Below are 26,317 nucleotides of genomic sequence, written 5' to 3'. Positions count from 1 at the left end.
AAGAAAGGGAGTGGGAGAGAGCTTATGCAATGATGATGCAAGGTAATGGGAATGTCAAATGAATAGCTTTCTATTCGCACCAAAGAAGTGAACACAATAGTACCTGTGGGCTTGGAAAAGAAAAGTAATCGCCCGTCCCTACCCCTCAAAAAACTCAGTCCCTAGAGCAATGTTTTATGGAAGTCACAAATACATGGTAACAACTTCTCTTCTTTTATTTAGTACTTGGGTGCGGTTGTCTAAATTCACTGCAGGAAAATAACACTAGTTTGCAAAATTAAGCAAGTTCTAATAATGGTAATAAAGTTTGAAAGAATGCTAATTGGAGACACATTTCATTGCTGTCACTGTTACCATTGATGAAGGTCCCTAAAAACCAGTCATAAAGTCAATGTCAGCCATCTCCTTCCCCAAAACCATGAGGAAGCAGAAAACAACCTCAGACAAACAGCTGACATTTCAGACTAATTCTTACCCGGTTTTCTCCAGGGTTTGTCATCAACAGAGTCCAAATCAAACTCATGTATAGACACTCCATTGACAGTACCAACAGCATCCACGTCAATGTGCTTGTTGTCTTTGCTAATGGCTGTTCTGTCCTTTGCAGCAGCAGCGGCAGCTCCTGACTTGAAATTCCAGTTAACAGGTGGTGCATAAGGTGCACTAGCAAATGAATGACAAGTAATACTCTTAGATACAAGAAAGCAGCAATTAAAGCAACAACTCACAAGCAATTACAGTTGAAAGGGCCTGTACAACTGCGAAACATAAAAAGTGTACTGTACACACATGGTTTGTACAATTTCAGACAAAAAAATTCAAGGACTTTTCAAGGACAATTACAGTTTTTAAGTTCTAAGTTTTCTTCAGTAACACTGCTTTCTTTGACACCCTTTTGAACATCTTACAGGCTAAAAGACTCAGCAGAGTCATTTGTGATTTTTCCTTTCTCAGCCATGGTTGATCAGTTTACATTTTATTTTTGTACTACTTTCCGTACCAACACTTCGAAAAATGACAAAAGTCACTGGGTATGACTTGCAGTTGATCTGAAGTACAGAAATAGCACTTGAAAGAAAGAATCAGAAATAAGAAAGTAGAGAAATTCAAGACTTTTCAAGACCAAATAAAAAAATCAAGTACTTTTTTCAAGGACCTTAACTGAATCCAGGACTTTTCAAGACGACTTATAAAATTCAAGGCCTTTTCAAGATTGTACAAACCATGTACACAGCATCAACAATTTCAGCCGTCTCACCTCAGACCTTTCAGGTGTTTTGTTACTAGCTTCATTGGCACACACACAATCAGTGTTCCAAGCTCAACTTTTTTCAAAGTCGCCTTTTGGCGACCTAAAATTAAAAAGTGGTCGCCAGGCATGAAATATCGGTCGCCTGAAAATAGGGTCATTTTGTGCAACACTAAATGAATGTTTGAAAGAATCAAAATGGCTGCCCCACCATCGCAATCGAATTTGGAGGTGCACGCGACATCTCAAGGCCTAATACCCAGAGAGCCAGGTTTAAATTAGGCAAATTATCAAGAAGACAAAGCGTAAATGACATTTAATACAATTTTCTATCCCACTTTAACTTAAAAAGACCATAAACACAACCTACTAGCAAAACACATCTTGCAAACTCTGGGGAATTTCTTGGGAAAAGCTTGGCACATGATAGCTGAACACAGGTCACCAAATTGGTGACTTTCACATCAATTTTAGTCACCAAAATATTTTTCTACTCGCCATGGCAACTAAAACAGTCACAGCTTGGAGCACTGACTATTCACTTAAACAGAATGTGCTGTGCATTCAACTACATACGGTAGAGACCATGGAGAAGCATGGTCACTTCTTCCACAAGAAGGTTTTGGGCAAAGGAATACATATCCATGTGTAGGATACTTCATGGACAGTGTGCGCATACGGTATTTACCCATGAGGAGTTGATGTATCAGGAATCGCATGAGTGAGTGCAGTGAGATTTCTGATACAAAGACAACTTGTAAGTGCCTAAAATAATACAATGTAGCATACAAAGCACTAAATTATCTCCCGAATGAGACTAAAATAATAATTATACATTATCAAACGAATTTTTCATTTATTAATTTAGTTCGCTGCATGTGATGATCAATGTTTGTCCCACAGAAGATCTTCAGATGTTCTATCCATCTGAAGCAGATGGATACAATGTGTTAAATGGACAACCCAAACTCATTCAGATAAACTTAAACGAGCCAGATACATGGACAAACTTTTCATGAACTTAACTCAGTACTAAGTTTGGTTTGTCTCATGAAAAGTTTGACGTTTGGCCTAGGTCTTAGCCTACCCATATGGGGCTGCTGATGTATTGATTTCACCAATAGTGACTTGAACATCATCATCATCGTCATCGTCATCATCATCATCATCTTCCTCGTCTTCATTACTCTGTAAGACAGTTTGGTCATCAAAATACATTGCTTGAACGACAATCTGATTCCAATTACATTGCTCTTTGCATCACAGGTAACACTTTGACACAATGCTAGTGCTGGGAATCCACTGACAATTAATAATTTTTTTTATTGATCATCAGACATGATTGGATTGACCCAAATGATCAGTCATTGTTTATACAGTGTAATCATGAAAATCCCTTTACAGCTGTTTAAAAATTCTGTTTTTATCTCACGTTACTCAAGTAAATATAACAAGTCATACTAGATTTTCCATTATAATAGGTCATCATGTTGTTTTTGATCAATGATATAAGGTTTTCGATCAATGATGTCTTTGAAATCTTAGTTCTAAATGCAAGGCTCAAAGTTAACGACTAACGGGTTGCTTATGTGACTGGATTTTTGGTTATGCGCCTAAAAATTCATGTGTAATCGCACCTGTGCCCCATAAAACCCAAAGAACAGTGCGACAGACTTGCTTCCGACTATACTTATGAACTCGAACCAGATAAGACGGTGTATGTTTAATAATGGTCTTTTCTCCCAATGGATTCCACAAACTTGAATGTTCTTTTTTGTTTCGATGTTTTACTCCATCACAGACACTTCTCTTTTGTAATAAACACCGCTGACACATGCAAATATATGCTACAAACGAAACACATGCTTTTTTGCAATGGACGATCATGTCGAACGATCAGTTTTAAGGTCAATCAAAACAAAAACAGTGCAGATTAAGAGCCTTTTTTCCAGGTAAGAAAGTTTTTAAGTCATATCCCAGGTACATGTAAGTCATTGCGCATTTAACAAATTCATTAAAGATTAACTTTCATTCTCATTCGACACACTCATTGTTGTCAGTTTTGAATTTTTTTTCAAGTGTAAGTTTTCTTTAGTCATAGCTGTACTGTCAAAAAGAGAAATTAGTATTAAAAATCACAACAGTATTACCGCATAGCAAATCGGCTGTGTTTTATCAATCACAGGACTGAAGTAAAAGTAACAAACTGAAGATGACAAATAAACGTGGCACTGTTAAGCTTGTTACTTTTTCTTTTGAAATTGATGCTCCCAACATTATAAACTGCGCTCCTGAAATTTTCAGCTGTGCACCTAAAATTTAGGCAGTGCACCTAAAAATTTACATCTGGTAGCACAAGTGTTCCCAAACTCAAATTTAAACTTTGAGCCCTGCATTAAATGGCCATCTTGTTGTAAACTTCGCCTTTAGCAATAAGCCTGTGAGTATCCCATCCCAATTACAGTACTGTAGCTGTCTCTACAATTGTAGGTCTTTAGGGATGTAGATGTATACATTTGTTTTTAGCTGAATCATTAAGTCTTTACTTACTAGTTCTCCAGCTTCCTTAGTGTCATCTTCCTCTTTAGACTGACCATTTTCTGTGATGCTCTCAGTTTCTGGCGGTTCTTGCTTGATTTCAATTCTAAAAAGAACAACAAATATGAATTACAAAAAAGTGTCCGTAAGACATTTTCTTACCAGCCATTTTATAGACAGTCATTGAGATTACAGCCAGACTGAGTATTCATACATGTACATTGCACAGAGTAGATGTAGATTTACACCTCTGTATCTGCACTTTAGTCTTTGCAACAAGAGGTAAAGCTGTAACGTTCACTTTACAAGTGAGAATCTTGAATTTTACCAAGTGCCTTAACAAAATTTCAAGGGAGCCAAAAGGTTAAATTTAGGTTAAGAGTTTTTAACCTAGGCTGATTCTCAATTTCCTTTGTCCCCCAGCCATAATCATTAACCAGAATTTAATATTGACCTGTAACATGTACATGTGTAACTCTAGTGTCAGTGATATTCAGTAAAAGTAAAATATCAATCATTCATTGTTGGCTGTAAGTGTTTAAAGGGTCTACAATGACAAATATATTTATACATGTACCTGGGTTCCTTTTCCTGTGAATCACCACCTAAGAAAAATAATTTAGTTTTATATCAAAATTTAGATTGCCCAGTGATTGTGAGATATACAGTGCATGTTGTGGTTCAGATTTATCCTTGAGTTTTTTTGTAGGGTAAGGGTAAAATGCATGACAATGAGCTTGAAATAATGAAAATAAAATTTAACGCAAGGGAAAAATTGAACCACAACATACACTGTTCCAGACATGAATAAAACTAAAAGAGATAGCTAGTTAACATTTTCACACAGCTCTACATAATTTTTATGCATAATCATTATTTTATACTTAAACCCTGTTATGTTCAGTGTTTTTCTACTCTACGAAACACTACAGTACTACATCAAACGTTTTATTTTCTAGACTTTGTTATTGCAAAGGTAACCGGTCATTTTGATACAAAGTTGTTTAAATATAAGTGATATAAGTGGCTTCGATATGAACTCAAGCAGTGAAATTGCACAAAAACTTTGATCACTTCAAGTAGAGTTTGTGTGTGAGCACAAGAAACATTTTGGGTGAATATCCTTCGTTCTGTAAGCCACGTATGTGAAACTACTTACAACTCAACTGAATAAACTTGCATCAAAACGACTTTGTATCGAAACAACCGGTAACCATTACAACAGTACTGGCATTTGTTGCTCTAACTTCTACAGTAAATTTGTAGAGGAATTCATTCAAACAAAACATTTGCTCAGAACTATTAATTTAAGCTTCGGGGTAGTTTATGCAGTAAAAACATAAAGACTTTTGTAAGCAACCGCAGGGAAAGGATAAATACTTAAACACCTAGACATGGTGTAGTGATCAGTGAGTTCACCCCCACACCAAAGAAAATTTCTTATGGGAGCCCAAGAAAATAAATGTCAAACTCCACAAAATGACACCTTGCACATGAACTTTACCGAATTTTACTTGTGTTTTCACAATATATGATTTTCTCAGGCTTGAAAAAAAGCCTCACTAAAGCCTTACTAAGACCTTGAAAAAACTATGTGAAAACAGTATCTCTGCACAAGTTCTTAAGATTTTACTGTAAACCTTCAAAGCCATTCATGAATTAGCACCATCCTATATCAATGATCTTGTAAAAAATTAAGCCTTTAAACACAAGATACAGACTGCGATCTAATGATGGCATACGGCTGTCTGACCAGAATTTTAAAACTTTAACAACCCTGGGTGACTGTGCTTTTGTTGCTGCGGCACCTAAAGTCTGGAATGATTTACCTCTGAAAATTAGAATGGCCAAATCTGTTGACACTTTTAAAAACATTTTAAAGATGCATCTTTTTAGTAAAGCTTTTCATTCTTAGCCAGGTTTACTTAATACCTATACATGACTATACTATCTTTATTTATTTTCAGCAAAACTTTTAAGACCCACCTTTTAGTAAGGCTTTTTATTCTTAGTTAAGCTTTTTCGATATTATACACAACACATGATGTAATTCTTTCTTATCATTTAGTTTTTTTTATTCCATGTACTGTTGTAATGCGCAGTTGATCATCTCTCCACGAAAACTGCACAATATAAATTCTTAAATTATTATTATTATTATTATTATTAAGTTGCTTAAGTTGTTTTTGTTGGATCAATTTAAGCCATTTTGAAAAACTGAACTCTACCACACCGAGCGCATGTCCAGAAAGTTGGCAAAGTATGTCACGTACAGAACGTTTCAACCTTTGGTGTACAAGGTGAGTATGGTGGTTAAAATTGAAATGTTTAATGGACGTGGTGTTAATTCTGAACATTTTATGGGGCTAACTCTTTGCAGGGCGTAACTAATCGATATTTTCGATACTCTATAGAAATCGAACGTAATCGATCGTAATCAATATTAATCAATCGATTAATATCGGAAATCGATAGAAATCGATCACTCGCGTCTTTGTGATTTTCGATTTTGATCGATTTCTGTAATTAGCTATCGATTTTATCAATTTGTTCGACAATGATCGAAAAGAAAACGGACGAAGATTCTCCGCGCTCCATAAGCCACCATGCGTGTCTCTAACAAGCGATCGAACAATACCCTTCTAAATTCTCGGAGAACGGACGACAGTTTGCCAATTTCTACATTAGTGACTCCGGCTATTTACCACGATTCTGACGATTCTAGAGTACAAATTTACAGCAGTGATCCTGGTAAAAAAAATAAATAAGAAAAGTAGCTACCATTGAAGAAAGAAGTAACATCATCTTTATCAACAAAGCGGATTCGAAGGTAAGCTTGAAGGTAAGTGTTACGCAGTGTTATGATAAGATCAGATCACGTTTTTGATTTTCGATTTCCATAGATGCGACAAAAAAATTGTGATTATCGATTTCAATCGATTAAATTGACTAATCAATCGACAAATATCGAGTACTATCGAGTATTATCGATTAATCAATTACATTTTCGATGATCGATTTCTATCGATTAGTTACGTCCTGCTCTTTGCGAAGCTAATTCCCTATGAGCTACAGTGAAATGCACTGTATTTCTTACGGGCCAAATTAGTTGGGGCGAACTCACTACCAGGGGAAACCACTATCTTAGTGTCTTCTGGCATAGTGCACGATGGCATTTTTCAAGTACTCTTTGATCAGGATACACTGATTCATGAGTGATTATTTCCACCCAGAAAAGTTCTTTTTTAAAGACACGCTGTTCAGTGAATAACTGATCAATAAAAGATGCATGACTTTACTGGTTATATTTAGACACGATTCAATCAAAATTTGATAGAAAAAAGAAAACGATTGAAATACTCAACAAGCGTAAATGAACTTTGTATGTGCTACAGCTTTTAACGCTGTAATTTGCAAACTCTGTGATATTTATCTGCCTAAGAGGTCAATAAATACGAAGAGAAAGCAACAGAAATTCTACTGATGGTAAAAGATAGAACATACATTCTGGAGTATAGAGCAAAACCTCACCTCCATACAAGAATTTCTCATCGTCCTCAACGTCCGCCATCTTGAAATAGCATGTGGGGCGCGCGCATACAATTACAACAGCAACCGCTGGTATCCTTTTAGCCCGCTTGTCTTCTGTCAAGATGGCTGAAGAAAGCGGCTCTTTGTTTTGTGACGAAGACGAGACGTGCGAAAAAAATACCAGTGAATCTGACGAGGACGGTGAAGAGTACATTTCAGCGCCTTTAGGTAATCTTAGGATTGCTCTGTTTCTTTCTATACGATGGCTCCAACCATTTCCTTTGTCGTTTTCTCACCCGCTTTTGTCGCCTTGCTTTGTTGTGATATTGTACATTTCTACCAGCCGGCTTCTTGAGAAACCTTTCTACTGCAGTGCCATGTGCGCTTTTTTGATTTTGAATTTTATTTATTATTGTTTTTCCTTTGCAGACAAACTTGGGCCGTTCGGACGATGGCTTCGTCACAGACTTTTGAGTTCTATACTTATCGGCACCCCGCCTCTGGTCGCCCTTCAGGTAAAATTTTCTTTTCCTTTCAACACGCCTTAAAAGACGGCGTTTTAAGCTTGTCAGGTATTTTACTTGTCTGTTATTTGTCTTTTCTATTCTTCTCACCTTTAAGCTAACCTTAGCGAAAAGTAGATTATTGGACCGTTGCGTTTTATCAATACTGCATCTTAGCTTGTGTTTTGATTTGATTATTAGATAGTACTTTTTATGATCATTCGATTTTGATGAAATCGAATAAGCTCAATTTACATGTAGTTGCGCAACAAAAATAATGCATGAACTTATGACCTCGGAAGTCTTAAGCTGAAGTGATGACTAGAAAAGGTGCAAAGTACATACAGTGCATTCTACACTTTCACTTTTGTTGCTTAGTAGCTCAAACCTGGAACATTCGTGGACACGTTCGCAGGCTTCTCGATCATGCAGTCCTGTTTATACCAGAACAAAGAAATGCAAATTAAACTTGCATGGCTAAGATATTTAAATAAAAATGTATCGATGGAGTTTGTTTGAAAAAAAAAGAGAATTAAATTAAAGCACTGAGTTTGATAAAATTTTTATGTGACCATGCATGACACTCCACTTAATTTTCCTGAGTAGCATGCTTGATATAATTACCGGTGAAAAAAAATATGCAGAAAATATTGCGAGTAATTTATTTTCCTGCCTCTTCTATAATGACCCTGTATTGGATTATGCAGCTTTTACTGTCCATGTTTCATGATTTATTATTGGTGAAATTTTATGGCACACCGTGGCTATAATGTTACAGGTTAAATTTGATTTCAGTTGAAAAATTTGCTTCTCAGTTTCCTTTGTCTTTTAGGGCTAGGATTCAAAGGAAATTTAGAATCAATCTACGTTTACTTTCCCATAAAAAAGTGACATCTTCACACGTGAAAAATAACATATTATCTCCACATCGGAAAAGATCAATGTTGCTATGCCAACATAATAAATTGCATTTTCTGGTGTTGAAAAACTGTGAATGAGTGAAATATTTTTCAACGCTTGAAGAGAAATTTTGTATCTCCATGTGGCCATGTAATAATTGTCCTTTCTATCTGTAATATCAACTGTGAAAGAATGTTTTATACACAACAATCAGCATCAAGTAAATAAATGCATTTGTATATACTAAATTAGCAAAAAATAAGAAGCTACACCATGTATAATACCAAGCACTGACTCATTGGTCCCTCAGAGGAAGAAAGGATAAAATATTTTCTATTTTGTTCTGACAAATACTTTTTGTATAACAGCGGAGACGTACCCCAGTATGGACCAAAATAATGAAGATAAACAGCTTTTTTGGCACTGAAGATTTCTATATACCTATGGTTGTCTTTATTCTTTGGTAAGTTATATGGGAAGATTAATACTGTCTTGCATTAGACATTTTAATAGAATCAAACTTCAATGATATTGTAGTTGACCTCCAGAATTTAAGGCAAGATGTAGTGATCGTGTCTTGTACAAGTATATGACCCTAGTAGTGTTGGGAATCAGCTGAACTACAAACTGTTATGAAATTTTCAATAGCTTTTATTATTACAGCTGTAACTATTGTGTTGCATGTTGAGGGAATTATCGTTATCCCTGATTTCTACATGAAATTATGCCTCAGCACTATTATTATCTTGCACATTGATAAAATTAATGGTGACACAAAGTTCTGTCCACTCTCATAAACTAAATGCAAAGAAGATCATTGCAGTTAAAGACACAATTTCTGCTTTGGGAGCTGCATCTGTAACTGCCATGATCTTTTCTGCATTTATTTCTTCTTCCTGCAGTTCCAATGCTACAATGTGTAGGATTTTCAAAAAAATAATACACAAATATTCTCACCTTTCCTGAGCTTCTTCATACATTGTATATAACTACCCCTTCCAAATATGAGCTCCACAAAAAAGGTCATTGAAAGATGTAAGCCCTGGCCCTTTGCAGCAAAATTTCTGCATCTCAACAAACCATGGTCCTGAAAATATGGCAGAAAAAACTAAACAAAACAAATTGACATGTATGACTTTCCTGTACATGATTCCACTCAGGAACAAAACAGCAGTACCCCAAACTTTTCTTCCATTGTTTGTTCCCCTAAAATTAATGGCCATCTCTGTCAAGCAAGTATTGTTGAGATCCAGAAATTTTGTGACCATCATAACATGGTATCACACCCACTCTCTATTCGAGTTTAAGCAAAGTCAACCTTGACCCACATCCAGCGAAGCACCATGGGTAAGAAAATATGGTAATCTACGTTTCCAAGAAATTTTGGTTCTGAGAAAATCATCCGTACAGAGTACGTCCATACGTATGTCCATCCCTTCATGTTAGTGTATGGGAAATGACACACTTTAATACTATCTGTGTAAAACTTGGTATTGGGCATCCATGTTGTTATCAATTGACAGCTGTCAAAAAAGGGTATCTGCTGACCAGTGTCACATGACTGCATTGCAGGCTCAGGTATACAACTCATGGAAGTGATGTAATTTTTTAAAGCTATCCGCTGACCGGTCGTTCGTTTTTAATTGATCGCGGGCGCAGGTCAATTTTTTTAAGGTACAATTCAGTTTGCTCTCTGTTTACAGCATAGTAGAAAGACATTTGAGAAAGACATTTCCTAAAGCATCCTTCGAGAGCTTCGCTTTTGGCCTTGGCTAAATCTAAAAATTACTAATTCAATTATGTCTGAATCCATTTGCAGGATCATTGATGCCAAGCTTGGTAGATTGTTGTGCCTTTTGATGGGTGTGGGTTTCTACACTGCTGGGTTTATGAAGGTAATAAAAAATTACTAATAGTAACAATTTTATAATCAGTCTTTTTTCTATTCCCAGATCAAAGTTGATGACAAATGAGCACCAAATTTGATACATTTAGCAAAATAAAGTGGGACTCAATCAGTTAGCTCAAGTGGATAAGTGATGGTCTGCCTAGCAGGAGGTCCTGAGTTCAAACCCTTGCTGGACCAGTAGTCTGGTCATTCTACCTGATACAGGTTGGGGGGGGGACCTTGCGTATTTTTTATTTTATAGAGAAAAAACTGATATTAGTCATGTAGTTTTAATAATATCGCTATTGCTTAATACCGGTAATAATAATAATAATAATAATAATTATTATTATTATTATTATTATTATTCTTTCTTTCTTCATTTGATTTTTTTATTGTTATTTTTTTGCAGGATGTTTTGTGTCTTCCTCGACCCCCAAATCCACCAATAGTTGCCTTAGAAAGTGCCGCACAGACTTGGTAAGAGTTTCGAAGTTTCAGAGTATCAAAAGAAATAAAAATATTATTCATGGTCTTTTTTGATTTTTCTTCAAACTAGTGGGTAATTTGTACATGTTTGAGTGGTGTCCAGATTGTAAACGTAAATTAACATTTAATTTACTATATATTTTTTTCTCTCCTTTTACAGGGGACTTCCCAGTCACCATGCTGTCTTAGGAGTTCTTGTTCCTTGGTAATTACGATGTTTAACAATAATATTATACCTCGAGCCTGAATGGGCTCTGAGTAAATAGCGGCCTCATGGGCTATTGACTCGGAGGCCACGAGGCATGAGGCATTTTTATTATTGTTTTAGTGAAATCCAACTAGTTAGTAAAAAACATCAAGACAAAATAATTTAAGCTAGCGAAATGCAATTCAGCCACTATTTTTTTCGGTTTTCAAAGCCGGCACTTTTCGCTAATTGTGGGCTATAACATATAGCCTAGTAGAAGCTCAACCAATCAGTACGCAGCATTGATAATAAACCACTAGTTGGATTTTCCTAAATAACATTAGCTACCTCAGGAGATTAAACATATTTCACATTTATACACAAATCAGGTTTTCATCTTCACACATTAACAGTAACGAAGTTAATTAAAGAAGGAAGAAAACAGTAGAAAACTGATCATGTAAGGCTTGGGCTCACATCATTTGATTTATAATCCCCATCTGTATATGTTGTGTTTCAATTTAATCCTTGGTTTAGATTATATTTTCCTTTATATTAGGGGGTGGGGGGGGGGGGGGGGGTATAGTACATGCAATGTACCATAATGAGTTTGAAACAAAGGAAAATAACATTATTTTAATCCAAGAATAAAATTGAACCACAACATAAATGTATCTTCTACACCGCCTGCAAGGGTGACTGCCAATTTTGGGCTTACTGAGATACTGAATGCGATCAATTTAACTGCTGGTTTTAGTACAGTGTTTATTATTTTTCTTCTTTTATGCAGGTATATCTGGTTTTATTCCTATATTCACTTCTCTATGCCGCAGTGGGCATTCCCTGTGCTCTTTTTCCTTATTGTATACTGTAAGTACACTTTAAACGCTGGAGTTTCTAGGAAGGCTCAAGTATTGATACTGAAGCTGCTACTTTTACATTCCCCCAACTTCCATATTACAGCTGTACTTTGCATTTTCGTGTACATGTAATGCAAAAGGAAAATTTGTCATTAGATCAAGAGACACTCAGGTCCTTTTTCCACCGACGCCTTCCCTGTTGCATGAGTGTGTGGAATAAGAAACTGTGTTCACAACACTTAATGTACCTTAAAATTATCGCTTTGATTCTCAAGCTTATCTAAGAAGCTAGAACAATGTACTAGTTTATCAGAAGACACTTGAGTTTTATTTAAGGCACCTTTTCATTAGTTGCAAGACATTACATGTATTTATGTTTAATAAAAGCACTTCTCATAGTTACTGTAACTAAGGGAGCATTAAGGTTGTGCAGTGATATAATTTGCCTTCCCCAAATCTGCCCTGGGTTTAAATCTTGAAAGCAATGCTATAAATGGGTTGAGTTCATTGCCACAAATTCTTGCTTTTTCTCCAAGAGGTTATTGTTCAGTTAGTCCAGGTTCCTTAATATGCTAAAACACCTATAATAAATTCCAAATTCCAATTCAACCAGAAGTGGTAGAAGAATAGCCACAGTGTGGATGTGCTATGTCAAAATTATCTTCATTATTGTCATCATCATCATCATCATCATCGTAACATCATTGTCATCCTTATCATCATCATCATCATCGTAACATCATTGTCATCCTTATCATCATCATCATCATCATCACTAGAACTTTATTATCATAACTGCTGAGCCAGTTCTGACAAGTGTTTTTCCCCCTTTCTCCAGGGTCTATATCAGTTATGTTTAGTCGTCTGTACCTTGGAGTGCACAGTCCAGCAGATATTGTTGCTGGAGGGATCATTGGATGCGTCATTTTGGCTTCCTGGATCAAAATAGACACCATCTTGGACAGATTTATCAGCTTCGGAGATAATGGTATATACAGACACTGTTTCCTTGCTACGCTTGTCATGTCTATACTCAGATACCAACAATTAGTTCTTTAAAAGGATTACTCTTGCTCCCTTGCTTGCTTGGAGATTAGATTCGAAAAGAGGAGGCAATTAATTCTACATGAAACAGGATTTCATCACTAAACATTTTTTTCTTCTTACTTTATTGGCACTTGAGTATTCTTCAGGATCATATTTTGGACAATGTGTTGCTGAATTGATTAGGTGTACATAAATACACAATAATCAAGGTCCTCAATTCTAAAGAAATTACATCATTGCGAGAGAAAAAAATGTGATGAACATGGCACATCAATTCAATCATCGCCTATCCCATAATGAAAGTTTTATTGTTTCTACCTTTAGTTATTCTTCAGGCCATTGTTTATTCCCTGTTGTTGCTGTTTCTTCATCCTCGCCCAGAACCACGGACAATGTCATTGGTTGAAACGGTAAGTCTGTGCAGTAGAGCTGGTTTTTTGTTTGTCTCATGTCTCACAATATGGTCACTTTGTTATTGATTGTGAAATTTCAACTGCACACTGCTTGTCTTCATCAGGCGATGCTCTTCATTTGCTGTGTTTAGGACTATCAGTAGCACATACTGTGGTTGCTGGCTAGTGCCTGGTTACCAGCAATGAACACCTGTAATGATCACCTCGTTACTAACAGTCCTGCACAGCCAGCCAACACCATCGCCTGGTCTTATCATACATCGTGTACACAAAACGAAATTAGTAACATTTTTCATCACATGCACATGCAAGCCCAAGGATTTCATGGTAACGATAGTTTCTGGTACCGTGTTGTTACCGTGTTTAAAAAACAACAGAAAAAAAAAAACACTTCCTAGGCTGTCAATGTACTGCTGTATTCATCCTTGCCGATCAAAATTCCTTGCATACAAATTTTTCTTTCTACTTGGAACAATGAGGATTAAATTGGTTCAATAAATTCAACTAAAGTAACATATGAAAGTACAATTTTCAAATGGCTCTTTTGCCATCTTGTATCATTCCCAAAGTTCATTGTGATGTAACCTACGTTCATGTTAATAACTTTGGTAATCTTTGGAAATCTCCAGAAATAGACATCGACCATTAGTGTTACTGGTTCCACTAAAAAGAGAATTACAGTTTTTTATCAAAACTTAAATGATGGAGACCATTGTTAAGACTGATGTGTTTAACAGTGCTCAAATTTTTGCAGGAATTTTCACTGTACATACCAAAATAAATAGGTAATTCCCATGATCTCTGCACGCAAACCCAAAATGTGCTCCATGGAGATTGAAATCCTAGGGCTTGTGCATTACTGGTACGTGTACATGTACATGTATGTTTGTGATTGTGAGTGTGCCAAACGTTTTAAACAATAATTGTTTTGCATGAGACGTTTTTTAAACCTTTAAGTCCCAAATTGTAAAAAATTGTTAATTGTAAAATTTGTAATGGTTTGTAAATTGTAAATTGTACAGTTTGTAATTTGTTTACCCACAGAGCACTTAGGAGTTCATAAGAACTCATCGAAACGTGTCATTGCGTTCCAGATCAAATTGGAATTTGGAAGGGCTGGTTTTTAAGGAGAGGGGAAAACCGGAATACCTGGAGAAAAACCTCTCGCAGCAAGGGAGAGAACCCACAACAAACTCAACCCACATAATGGCATCAACGCCAGGATTTGAACGCGGGATGCTCTCACCAGTGCGCCACCCTTGCTTCCCCAAGAGTGTCCCAACATCAAATTTCTCCTAACAATATCTATACATAATTAAAAGAAAGGTTTATGAGATTAAACAAAATAATCACCTAAGGGTAAATGATCCCTTTTGAACCAATTCTCTCAACTAATCCTGTAAGGAAATGTATGGAGATCAGTTTGGAGAATTTGGATATTGGGGCTTGTAGGGTTAAGTGACAGTGTTGTTTGTTCCAGGTTGCTATGACAGCTGTTACTGTGGGATTTGTGATTGGACAAGCTACATCCACAAGACAGTCACCAATATACAAAGCAATCTTGGACTTTGACACAGGTGTGCAAAGTAAAGTCGTTTATATTTTTACTATGTTTTGTCGGTCTCAACAGCAATTAGTGGGGCCCCATCTACACAGACAGTTTCGGCCCAGACATTCATGTTGATGTGCACATCATTAATACCTTTTTATATCAATTATGCACCCATTGTAATCATTAATAATATTTTAATCATGTAGATGATGTACCTTATTTCACCTTGATTGGGGTTTCTACTATGCGTCTGTTACTTGGTAAGTCATCAATAGTTAATATTATCTTACAGTACATTCTGCTAATTTATTTGGAGACTGACACTAAGTGATCATGACTAGTGGTCATCCCTGTAAGGTGGACATGACTAGTAATGTTCAGCTTATAGTGAGTCAAGTGAAGGTAGAACCTAAGGAAAGGAACAAACTCTAGGTGTCTGTTTAAATTATGTGTCTGTCTTAGAGAGGTGTCCATTTAGAGAGAGACCATAAAAAGGTGTTGTCTTTAATTTGTCAATGATGGAAGGGTTACCGGTACTAACTATAGCTATTGTTTAGAATCGGCTGAGATATCATTATGGATCATCGGAAATAATCCGATTGACTCACCCCATCAATCACTGATTATTATCAGAAAAATCTCTTTACAGAATTTCATCTGTTTTTCACCTTTCAAGCCAAAGGACATGTACTGCTGTAGTACAAACGTTTTTTTGTTTTTTGACTGTTTACCACTAAGCTCAGAAACTTTTCTCTACTTTTGGGTGATCAAATTTCTTTCTTCTTTAATAATGACATCATCTAAAGGACAACACCAGGGTTGTCATTAAGAGACTGGAGCCAGGGATTTCCACCGGCTACTGTGAATATGACTCCCGGCTACTTTTATAGGAAAATAGAGGCAAAATAGAACCAAAAGAAATCCCTAGCTGTTTGATTCTCCACCTTGTTGTTGTATTACCCTGCAACTTGAAATCTTAGTGACAGCCCTGAACACACAAGTTTTTGATATGTTTAATTGCCGCAAGAATTTTTTTCCCTCGCTATTTGAGTGAACATTTTTCATAATCAATTATCACATCACTTAAAGTTGTTGATGGAGGATCAATTATAATCGATAATCGACGCACCACAATCTACAACTGTATTGATATTTTCCTTTAAGGATATGCCTTGGTACTTCTGACTAGACTGCTCTGCAAGATTGTCTTCAGAAGCTTGCTGAGTAACTTATTCCGCATCCTAGACATGGAGTGTTTTGATCGCAAGAAGATTAAGTATGATCAGAGCATACGCCTTTACAGTCCTTCTTTCAAGCTTCCCCCTGTGTTTCACAAACAGGTATGAATAGACTTGTGAGACTACACCTGTATAAATGTGTTATGGTTCTGAAGATGGGAGATATTTTTCTCTCTCCCCAAAAGCAAAATTTTTGTTTGCCAGAGTACCTCTATCATCTCTGTTAAAGTGTATTTTGTCGTTTTTATTTCTTAAATAATTGTGCAAAACATTTATCCAAAATTTAAACTCATCAAAAATTTTGCAAATCCTTTTCCTCATCTTCAGAAGAATCAAATTTCCCTTAAAAAATATCTGCCCTATAGAGAGGAGAAGTGTGACGTCATTGTCCATTTCTTTGCTGTCGTTGCACCACTACGACATGAAACTTCCTAATTTCACAGGCGAGCTCGCTTTATGGAGCAGGTGAAGACAAAACAAAAATTGTTGCTTTCTTTTTCTAAACTTAGATAACAATAGATACGCTCCCAAAGAAAATTTTCCAAGATTTGCCAAATTAAATGAAATTGAATAAGATTGGTAAAGTTTGAAATAGTGCAAATAGACTTTTAAGTGATTTTATTGGCTTGTTGTTGTCCAAAAATTTTGCTACCATGGCAACATGACATAATGACTTGTCCTCTCTATTGCACAGTCAAATTGACAAGTATTATGTAGAGTACTTTGCAAGAATGTAGAATAATAATCAAGATACATGTACAATGTAGCAACAAATACGAAGGATTGTCGTTGTCGACAACTACCCTATAATCTTCAGAATCTTCATTTGTTTTGCTATACCTTTCTTACAGTCAAAGATATGTAATACAAACTTTTTGAGTGTTTGACTGTGTATCACTCAATTCCACAGAAAAAACAACAACAAGAACAACAACAATGACCAGATTCGGAATTTAAAGCTAAACAAATCTACTAACATCATCAGCCTTTCTTTGACTCTTTCCTCATTAGTAGTCTCTGGGACATTTCCTCAAAAGGGAACAGCAATTTTTGGACGGCCAAAATTCAAGAACTTTTTTGGGAGACACATTTTTTAAGTTCAGAATTGTTAATTATTAATCTTATCTAAGGACCAAAATCAGTTTTGGATTAATGATATAAATCATGTCATATATACTTTAATGTTCAGTGTCTTTTGTAAGTTTGGTATTTTGATGCATTGATGGCTAGTATGAATTGTAGCATCACCAGACAGAATCAACTGATGCTTTTCAAAGAACTAACAAGATACATGAACTTAGCAGAGAGCCAGTTGTTTAAACTAACTATAACTTGGCCTGCTGCTTATAACACTCAGTGGGCCTTCAAAACGCTTTGTATCGTGTTCAATTCAGGTAGATAAATGGTTTTGTTATATAGCTGGAAATTTCTTCCCAGCAGCATTCACTCTCATTGGTACTTCGAGATCACTTGACAGCTAACAATCAAACTGTTTCAAGCCAAAATCTCTGAGTGGGCAGCATTGCAAAATCAATGATGTCAGAGGGTAACAGTGTACTGTTACCCGCAAATGTTAACTGATGACCACCGTTGCAGCAAGTTTAATGAATTTCCAGCTTCAAAATTTCCAACTATATAACAAATCACTTAAAGACTGGTGCTAAGGGAAACAGTTAATTTTCTTTCCCTTGAATTTCAATGTTTCCCTCGGCCTCCCCTCAGAAACATTGAGATTCTTGGGAGACAAAATTCGCTGTCTCCCTTAAGACCAGTCGTTGATTGTTCATTGTAGACTGGGCTGTAACCTTTTCATGATGCTGTGTTACAGCTAACAATGTTTAGAGGTGAGGATTAGCTAAATTAAACAGATCTTGGAATAACATATGTTTGATTTTATTTTTCCTTTTTTTTTCTTAAATTTTACCAGGGGAAGAAAAAAAGAAAACCCCAGCCTGATCCTGATGATGCCAGTGCAAAGTGGAACATGGACTACCTGGTCAATTATGGTACCTACATCTGTGTTGGTTGGATGGCAATCAGTGGGGTGCCACTTCTTTCTCATAGTATTGGGTTGGTATTGTAGCCCTGTGTAGTGCCAATGTTGGTAGTTAAACCTTATGCAGTATTGAGCTAATAGTTTCAGGCTATTATTGTTCCAGCATTTTTGGGGCTCCAGTCATTTCAGACATCACTTTTCTGACCAGGACATTTTTGTTCTCTCAAAAGCAAGTATAATGTATATAAACAATGTTTCCAAAATGTCTCAGAATATTAATTTTTCATTATTTTCTCAAAATGCTCATGCCCTGCATTTCATGGGCAAAACATGGGACTCTTTTTATGTCCCTGTTTGTGTGTCTTTTATTATCATTATTCATTCTTACACGATTTGTTGTTTCTAAATCATAATTTAAGGAAATTTAAGGTCTGACGTTTTGTACCATTAAATCTGTGCTAAGGAATGACTAGTATTATGCAAAAGTTTTAGTGAAAAGGTTGCTCAAGGGAAACAAAAGAAAAGACGTAGACTTGAATTTAATTTCACGAAAGGATTGAACGTTTTTTTAAAAAAGAACTCTTTAATGTGAGAGTGATGGTTTTGAAATGTTCAAAACAGTTTTCTTGACATTCTTTTGACCCAGTTTCATTTAAATATTTAAAAAACAAATTACCATATTATTATTTAGTGTTTTGAAACTTATTTTCAACTTGCAACTGCAACTTAAAATGAATAAAATATCAGAAATTTAGAAGAAAATGCAAAAGGATTAAATTCTATGTAGGAGTGTCTTTGGAAGTTAGTTTTAAACTTTAATTCAGGGTTATAAACTATTGTTTTGATTCTTCAAATCCCGAGAGTAACTAACATCAATTTTTTTTTTAAACAATATACATAAATATCAAGAGAAAAGGTTATGAAAATTGATAAAATGATCGCAAAAGGGAAATACTTTGATCTTTTAACAAATCCTCTCACCTAATTCCTTAACGAAATGTATATTGAGATGGGCTCAAATGGTTAAACATCGGGACCAAGTTGTTAAAAGCTGGGTTACGATAACCCAGGGTTAGTGCAAAATTTTGGATTCAGATGAGTTCTTTTTGTCTACAATTTGATGATAGGATACTCTAAAAAGAATAGAGAAAATTATCTGAAAAAAGGCTTTTGAATAAAAGAAAAAGGAACCCGGGTTAAAATTTAACCCCGGATTAGCGGTAATCGGCCTTCAAACAACTGGGCCCAGTATGTTAATCCAGTTTGCATACATTGGTGAAGTGTAGATGTGAGAAAGAGTGTGTGTAGCAATTCTGTAATTTTAGACTTGCATACCAAAGCATGTGAAGAATTTATGCGGTAAAAACATGACTGAAATGAATGGGCTTGAAATTGATATTATTTAAAATAAATATTTTTTTCCCCTCACTATCACAAAATCTTAGTTTGATGTGAAATGAGAGTGGAAAAAAATTGAAATCTATGACAGTAATTATTGTATACCTAATCTTTAAAAAACAATGTTATGTTAGGGGAATGATTAGGATTAATTTATACTAATTATTATAATATTGAAATGTTTAATCTTGTCGAGAGATAATTCGCTGGCAAAGATCTCTTGTGGCTGGATTGCATAAGCCGGGCTGGCTTGCTTTACTGGGCGGGTGTCTTTTATCCCAGTACTACATGAAAAGACCCCGGTAGGAGAGCCTTTCTTTCACTTCCTCGATTTTAGCGTACTTGAGAAAGACTCTGTGTGAATCAATTTAGATCTTTGTTGAGCGTGTGCTGCTTCTTGCAGGGATACAGTCTCGCACCCACACCTAATAGCCGTACGCTTCCGTAAACAGATGTTCACACACGAAAAACCAGTTTGACAACAGAGAACAAGATTGACTAGTTCGGGTTTAAGTTCGGGCGTGGCACAATGCTGGTAGAGCCTCCTCTCCCCCTTATTCAAGAAGACAAAAGGAGGCTCTACAGAGCAATTTAGGTTTATGGGAAACTGCCCACCTACCCCTCCCTTAAGCCAACATTATCACTTACTTCTTACTTAGGGCAAAATGTTGGCTTAGGGGAGGAGTAGGCGGGCAGTTTCTCAGAAAGCTAAATTGATCCGGCTCTGCTTGCAGGCTGACATGAACCGGGCTAGCCTGGAGCTGCCTTGTTTTTAGAGAGATTGGAAGCAGTTAATTTTCCCGCTGCTATCCTTGGTTCGCCATGTTTGCCAGGCTCACCCGGTAAGGGTGATTGCATGGACAATTTCCACCTCCAAGCATCACAATATCGGATCCCAGCCCACTTGGTTGACTCAGTTGTCTTGTAATCACCAAGTCAATTTTAGTTGCATTTAACTCAAGTGCCCAGATCTCCGCTTGCAAACTGGGCCAGCCCGGCTTACGGCATCAGGCCGTTTGTAATATAAGAGGTTTTAAAATTTCAATTTGTTGTTCCATTTGCCTTGTCTATGCAAGGGTTGAAGTAGGATTTGTTGGTTACATTGCATTGACTAGAATTGCTAGTTAGATATATTATAGGTTACAACTCGAGATATGATGCAGAGTCGGGGCTCATCCTCATTGTAAGATCCTGTAAAACTCACTATTGACGTAAAGCAAAGGAAACAAAGAACTCAACACAATAAAACCAAGGAAAACAAAAGGTGCAAGACAAAGAAAAGGTTCACAGGTTCTTACACCAAGGTAAACCCAGAGTCGGCCATAGTGTTAAATTAGGCAAGTCTTCAAGGTATTATCAAAATTAATTCGGAATTATCAATGAATTGTTGAGTAAGTGAACAAAGAATTTAAGTGTAATATTAATATTATTTGTTCATAAGTTCCATGCGTTGTTTATAGCTATCAAAATTTCAAGAGAACGCGTTGAAAGAAATTCGCCATCGTTTGTCGTGAAACCTTTTGCAGGAGTTTTTCGTTTGGTGGATAGGCGACTTTTTGTCTCTTTTTTAAGGTCACTTAGTTAAAAAGGCTCCTCTGATATAAAACGCAGAAATTCGCGCATTTCTGTGACTTTTTCAGTGTGAAACTGTCATGGCAGACAAAGGCATGCCTCCGACACCTTCAGATGTGTTTTGTTTGTTTTTTGAATATAGATTTTGTTATTCAATGTTATATTATCATCGCCTGACATGATCTATATATTTGTTCGTGGTAGTTTAAATTTACCACCGTAAGACTTCAATGTCTTTAGTAATTTGTTATAAAAGCAAGCTTAGTCTTCTTTAACTTTTTACTCTAAGACCAGGGGTTTAACAGTGTCATTTATTTCTGTTACAGTAGTACAGGTAAATCCCCGTGCAAACGGACGCAACATTGCTGGATGTGACATGTTGCATCCGTGTTGCATTCCCTGTTGCATGTTGTTGTGTGTTGTTGGGAGTTTTTGCGCAAAGTTTGAAACCGGTTAAACTTTTAGCTACGAGCAAACAGACGCAACAACTCCCAACAGTGTGACGTAATGTTAGTCCCTTATGGTTGTTGCAGGGGAGCGGGCATGTTACTAGCCTACGTGTAGCCGCACCCTCCCCCTGACAAAGGAAAAACTGAGAGAGGGAGCTCCCTCTCCGTTTAAACTTTGTCGGGGGAAGGGTGCGGCTACACTTAGGCTAGCATGTTACATACGAAGCAGAAGACGGAAAGGGACGGAGGTACCAACCTTTTACTCTTCCATCTCGGCTAGTTCGCTCTCTCGAGTCCAGCCCAGACTGAAAAGGGACTGGTAGCAGTCTATAATTATTCTTATATTGTTAGGGCATGTACTTTGGTCGGAAAATTAAGTGGCCTTTTATGTTTAATCCAGGTAAATTATAATCGCGAAATATATGTATATTTGTCTGTCAATTTCGGTTATAAAATATACAAAAGCCAATAAACTGTCTCACAAATGAGACTTTACCGAGTCTGTAGTGATAGTCGCTTAAGTACAGAACATTTCTACAAAAACACCATGTAATATTCAGGTTGGGGTGCTGTGTCAAATAAGCTGGTCAACGTCTGTACACCTACCGCGATTCACTACACCAGCTTCTGCCAACTACGCCCCAGTTATGATGCAGTGGTGTTGTTTGCTGAAACAATCTTGTCGTGGCAACTGCAAGACAGAAAGACTGTTCTTTATTTTGCCAAAAAAAACTTGTCAATTAAGATCGTAGCATGCGTGGTTAATTGGTTTATGATTATCCGGGACAAATGCGACATTTGACTTTGCCTAACATTGTGGCGTCCTCGTTTAGAAATCGAACAATCTACTTTTTTATGCTTGGTGCCCTAGTTTTAGATTGAATGCGGAGCGAGAGATGACCTTCTACAACCCCTGTTTCTCTCGTGGAAGTTACAGCGGATGCAAAATAAATACTCCTACCTGGAGTTTTGAAATCGGGTACCCTGCTAGCAGAGTAGCTTCGATCTCTGAAATCTGAAGTCAAGTGCTTTTAGTGTAAGAATAAAAAACTCCCTCTTGAGGACTAAAGACCCTCAGTCCTTGACGAATGGCTCTAAATAATTTCCTGGAATTGACAGAAAAAATGCTTGTGGGGGGACAACCGTGGACCGGCCTGATGCCACCGTTATTTTTAGGTAGCTTCTGTCAAGGTGGGTATCAGTTTGTTGCACAGACTTAGGGCTGTATTTGGGGTAGCCTGTTAAATTCCAGGGGTGGGGGTGGGGGTGGGGATGTTCTAAAGAGCATGGTGTGTACTGGATTGTGGATTTGTTGACATTTCCACCAGGGCTTATCACCGTTTTTCAAAGCTCAGTTTCCCCTTCAAATTAAAGGGATCCTGTGTCTAGCTGGGTGTCATCCTGTTGCACAGACACAGGGCTATCAGCTGGTATGCATTTGGGGTAGCCTGATTAAATTCCAGGGGGGAAAGGATGTTTTAAAGTTTGATGTGTTACCGCAATGGGATACAGCTTTTTGTGAAGTTTGCATGCAAGCAAAGGGGCACTCTGTTGGTAATGTTCCAAGTCAGCAAAAAGTTAAATTGGCAGTTGTTCAGGATTGTATCTGGGAGACCAGTGGCTATGAAAAATGGGGTGAATAGACCTTTTTACCGATACGGCAGCCATCTTGAATTAATTCGATTTAAGGAGTATTATAGGATGCCCAGGGGGCATGAGCACATTTCGTCTGTATTTTCGAGCGCTTTTCGGGACATTTTTTCTTAAAGTTTTGTTAGAATAAGATTCTAATGGGAAAAAAGATCCTTGTGCCGTGTTTGCATGTAATAATGATCGCCTTTTTGCCGAGAAATATACAATGAAAGACCATATTTGTAATACTAAACTAGAAAAAGACGATCATTATTACATCCAAACGAGGCACAAGGATCTTTTTCCCCATTACAATCTTATTCTAAGAAAACGTTAAGAAAAGGTGTCCCGAAAAGCGCTCGAAAATACAAACAAAATATGCTCATGCCCCCTGGGCATCCTATAATACTCCTTAAATCGAATTAATTCAATATGGCCGCCGTATCGGTAAAAGGTCTATTGGGGAAATGGCCTTGCACCCAGTGACGCTAACACTAAAACGGTCCCTTAATATGTCTCATTTTCCAAACTAATGAGGAAAGCTTCACTTTTGACACCTTTAAGACAGATGTTTGTATCAAGTGGAAGCTCGTGTTTTCAAGAATTTCTGTTTCAGGTCGGATTTTAATTTTCCAGTAAGAAGGGCCATCAATTACCAATCAGTACAGGACAATGACATTCTTTAGTTGTAGGTTTTCGAAAAACCAGGTAATATTTTTAGTGTGCAAAGTTTGGAAATTAACAAATATCAAGGTTTGTATTTTCTATATTACGTACAAACGGTGAGTTTGGATTCTTTGGAAACGTTAAATATCAAAATTTATATATTTTACACTCTCCAAATTTTAGTAATTAACTAATATAAAGCTTTGTATTTTATATATCATGCTTAATAGTAATTTAAAATCCTTGTAAGCGTCAAATATCACAATTTTGAATATTTTAGTCTCCAGATTTGGAAATTTACTAATATAAGGGATTACATTGTCTCTATGAGGTATAACAGTGAAATGGCTTCATTATGATGCGTCAAACATCAAAATTTCTATATATCACAGTCTGCAAAATTTAGAAATTAACAAGTATCAAGCGTTGCAATGTGTCTTAATTATAAGAGTGAATCTGGCTCCAGTATAAGCATCAAACATCAAAACTTCTATTTTTAACAGTGTGTAACATTAAGATATTAACGAATATCAAAGTTTTATATTATGTCTTTTATGTATAAAAGTGACCCTGGATTAATTAAAAGTGTCAACTATAAAAATTTCTATATTTGAGTCTGCAAAATTTAGAAATTAGCACATATCAAGGTTTGTATTATGTCTATTAAGTATAATAGTGAACTTGGCTTTATTCTAAGCGACAAATATTAAAATTTCTATATTTTACAGTCTCCAAAATTTGGAAAATAAGAGATATCAAGGTTTGCATTGTGTCTGTTAGGTATGAGAGTGAATCTGGCTTCAGTGTAGGTGTCAAATATCAAAACTTCCATATTTAACAGTCTTCTCGAATATCAAGGATTTTTTATGTCTTTTAGGTAAAGTGAACTTGGTTTCATTATGAGCTTCAACTATCAAAAATTATATATCTTACAGTCTGCAATACGGTATTCAGAAATTAACAAATACCAAGGTTAGTACTATGTCTGTTAGGTATAATAACTATCAATCTGCAAAATTTTGAAATTAAGAAACATTATTGTGTCTATCAGGTACAAAAGCAAAGTTGGCTTCATTCTAGGCGTCAAATATGAAAATTTCCATATTTTAGAGTCTACAAAATTTGGAAATAAACAAATATCATAGTTTTACCTCTTACGTATAATAGTAAACTTGGCTTCACTATAACCGTCAAATATCAAAATTTCTCTATTTTGCAGTATACAAACTTTGAGAAATAAGCATATCATAGTTTGTATTCTCTCTTTTACGTATAATGATAAAATTGGCCTCACTATGAGCGTCAAATATCAAAATTTCTATATTTTATAGTCTGCAAATAATTAACAAATATCAAAATTTGTATTGTATCTATTGGGTATAACAGTGAACTTGGCTCCACTATAACCGTCAAATATCAAATTCTCTATATTTTTCAGTCAGAAAAATTTGGAAATAATTAAATATCAAGTTTTGCATTATGTCTGTTACGTATAATAGGGAGCTTGGCTCCATTATAACGACTAATATCAAAATTTCTATATTCTATAGTCTGCAAAACTTGGAAATTAGCAAATATGAAGGTTTGCATTGTGTGTTTTAGGTAAAAGAGTGAATCTGGCTTCAGTATAGACGTCAAACATCAAAACTTCCATAGTTAACAGACCTCAAAAAAATTGGGAAATTAACGAACGAATATCACGGTTTGCATTATGTATTTTAGCAATAACATTGTACTTGAGTTCATAATGGCACCAACTATCAAAATTTCTATATTTTACAGCATAAGATGAAAGAAAAATCAAAGCTTGTATTGCAGTCTATTAGGTATAACAGGGAAGTTGGCTTTATTGTAAGGGTCAATTATTCAAACTTTTAATTTGCAGGCTGCAAATTTCGAAATTAAAAATATCAAGGTTTACATTTTGTCTTTAAGAGTGAATCTGCCTTCATTATGAGCGTCAGCTCAAAAGCTTCTATATTTTATAGTTTGCAAAATTTTGAAATTAACAAATATCCAAAATTGTATTGTGCCTATTAGGTGCAATAGTGAGCTTGCTTTATTATAAGCATCAAACATCAAAACTTCTATTTGTAAAAGTGTGCAGAATTTAGATATTTAGAAGTATCAATCTTTGTATTATGTCTATTAGCCGAGAAAATAGACTTGGCTTCATTACGAGTGTCAAACACCAAAATTTCTATTTTTA

At 36.1% G+C, this 26,317-nt stretch overlaps 2 protein-coding genes and 1 long non-coding RNA gene across 3 annotated transcripts in view; 2 read left to right on the top strand and 1 right to left on the bottom strand.

The window, feature by feature from the left end:
* LOC140948483 (uncharacterized) overlaps window positions 1-8,008 on the bottom strand; it is a 32,352-nt gene extending 24,344 nt beyond the window's left edge. Inside the window, exons 1-5 of the mRNA XM_073397727.1 lie at window positions 7,319-8,008; window positions 4,365-4,392; window positions 3,800-3,893; window positions 2,337-2,437; window positions 476-663 (exon numbers count right to left, since the gene is read on the bottom strand). Coding sequence (XP_073253828.1) covers window positions 476-663; window positions 2,337-2,437; window positions 3,800-3,893; window positions 4,365-4,392; window positions 7,319-7,532 — 625 coding nt within the window. The 5' untranslated portion in view covers window positions 7,533-8,008. The remainder of the gene's footprint in view (window positions 1-475; window positions 664-2,336; window positions 2,438-3,799; window positions 3,894-4,364; window positions 4,393-7,318) is intronic.
* LOC140948486 (uncharacterized) lies at window positions 7,492-8,825 on the top strand. The gene is made up of 3 exons (XR_012167046.1): window positions 7,492-7,546; window positions 7,748-7,833; window positions 8,654-8,825. It is a non-coding gene; the product is annotated as an uncharacterized lncRNA (long non-coding RNA).
* A 2,196-nt stretch (window positions 8,826-11,021) lies between these two features.
* LOC140948485 (uncharacterized) lies at window positions 11,022-22,309 on the top strand. The gene is made up of 8 exons (XM_073397729.1): window positions 11,022-11,089; window positions 11,259-11,303; window positions 12,984-13,133; window positions 13,517-13,602; window positions 15,086-15,182; window positions 15,364-15,417; window positions 16,322-16,497; window positions 18,323-22,309. Exons 3-8 carry the CDS (start codon window positions 12,998-13,000, stop codon window positions 18,476-18,478), a joined length of 705 nt encoding a protein of 234 aa, XP_073253830.1. The 5' UTR covers window positions 11,022-11,089; window positions 11,259-11,303; window positions 12,984-12,997; the 3' UTR covers window positions 18,479-22,309.
* The last annotated feature ends 4,008 nt before the right edge of the window (window positions 22,310-26,317 follow it).

This window comes from Porites lutea, chromosome 9 (assembly GCF_958299795.1).
Source record: "Porites lutea chromosome 9, jaPorLute2.1, whole genome shotgun sequence".
In the NCBI taxonomy this organism is placed as follows: Eukaryota; Metazoa; Cnidaria; class Anthozoa; order Scleractinia; family Poritidae; genus Porites; species Porites lutea.
Note: the sequence above shows the minus strand (reverse complement) of the source record. Positions and strands in the feature narration are given on the sequence as shown.

Bases quoted from the DNA above. Each gene is read 5' to 3' on its own strand.
- LOC140948485 (XM_073397729.1), top strand. From the start codon at position 12,998: ATGTTTAGTCGTCTGTACCTTGGAGTGCACAGTCCAGCAGATATTGTT. The intron at 15,183-15,363 runs GTGTGCAAAGTA...TTAATCATGTAG, and splicing joins AATCTTGGACTTTGACACAG to ATGATGTACCTTATTTCACC. The intron at 15,418-16,321 runs GTAAGTCATCAA...TTTTCCTTTAAG, and splicing joins TACTATGCGTCTGTTACTTG to GATATGCCTTGGTACTTCTG.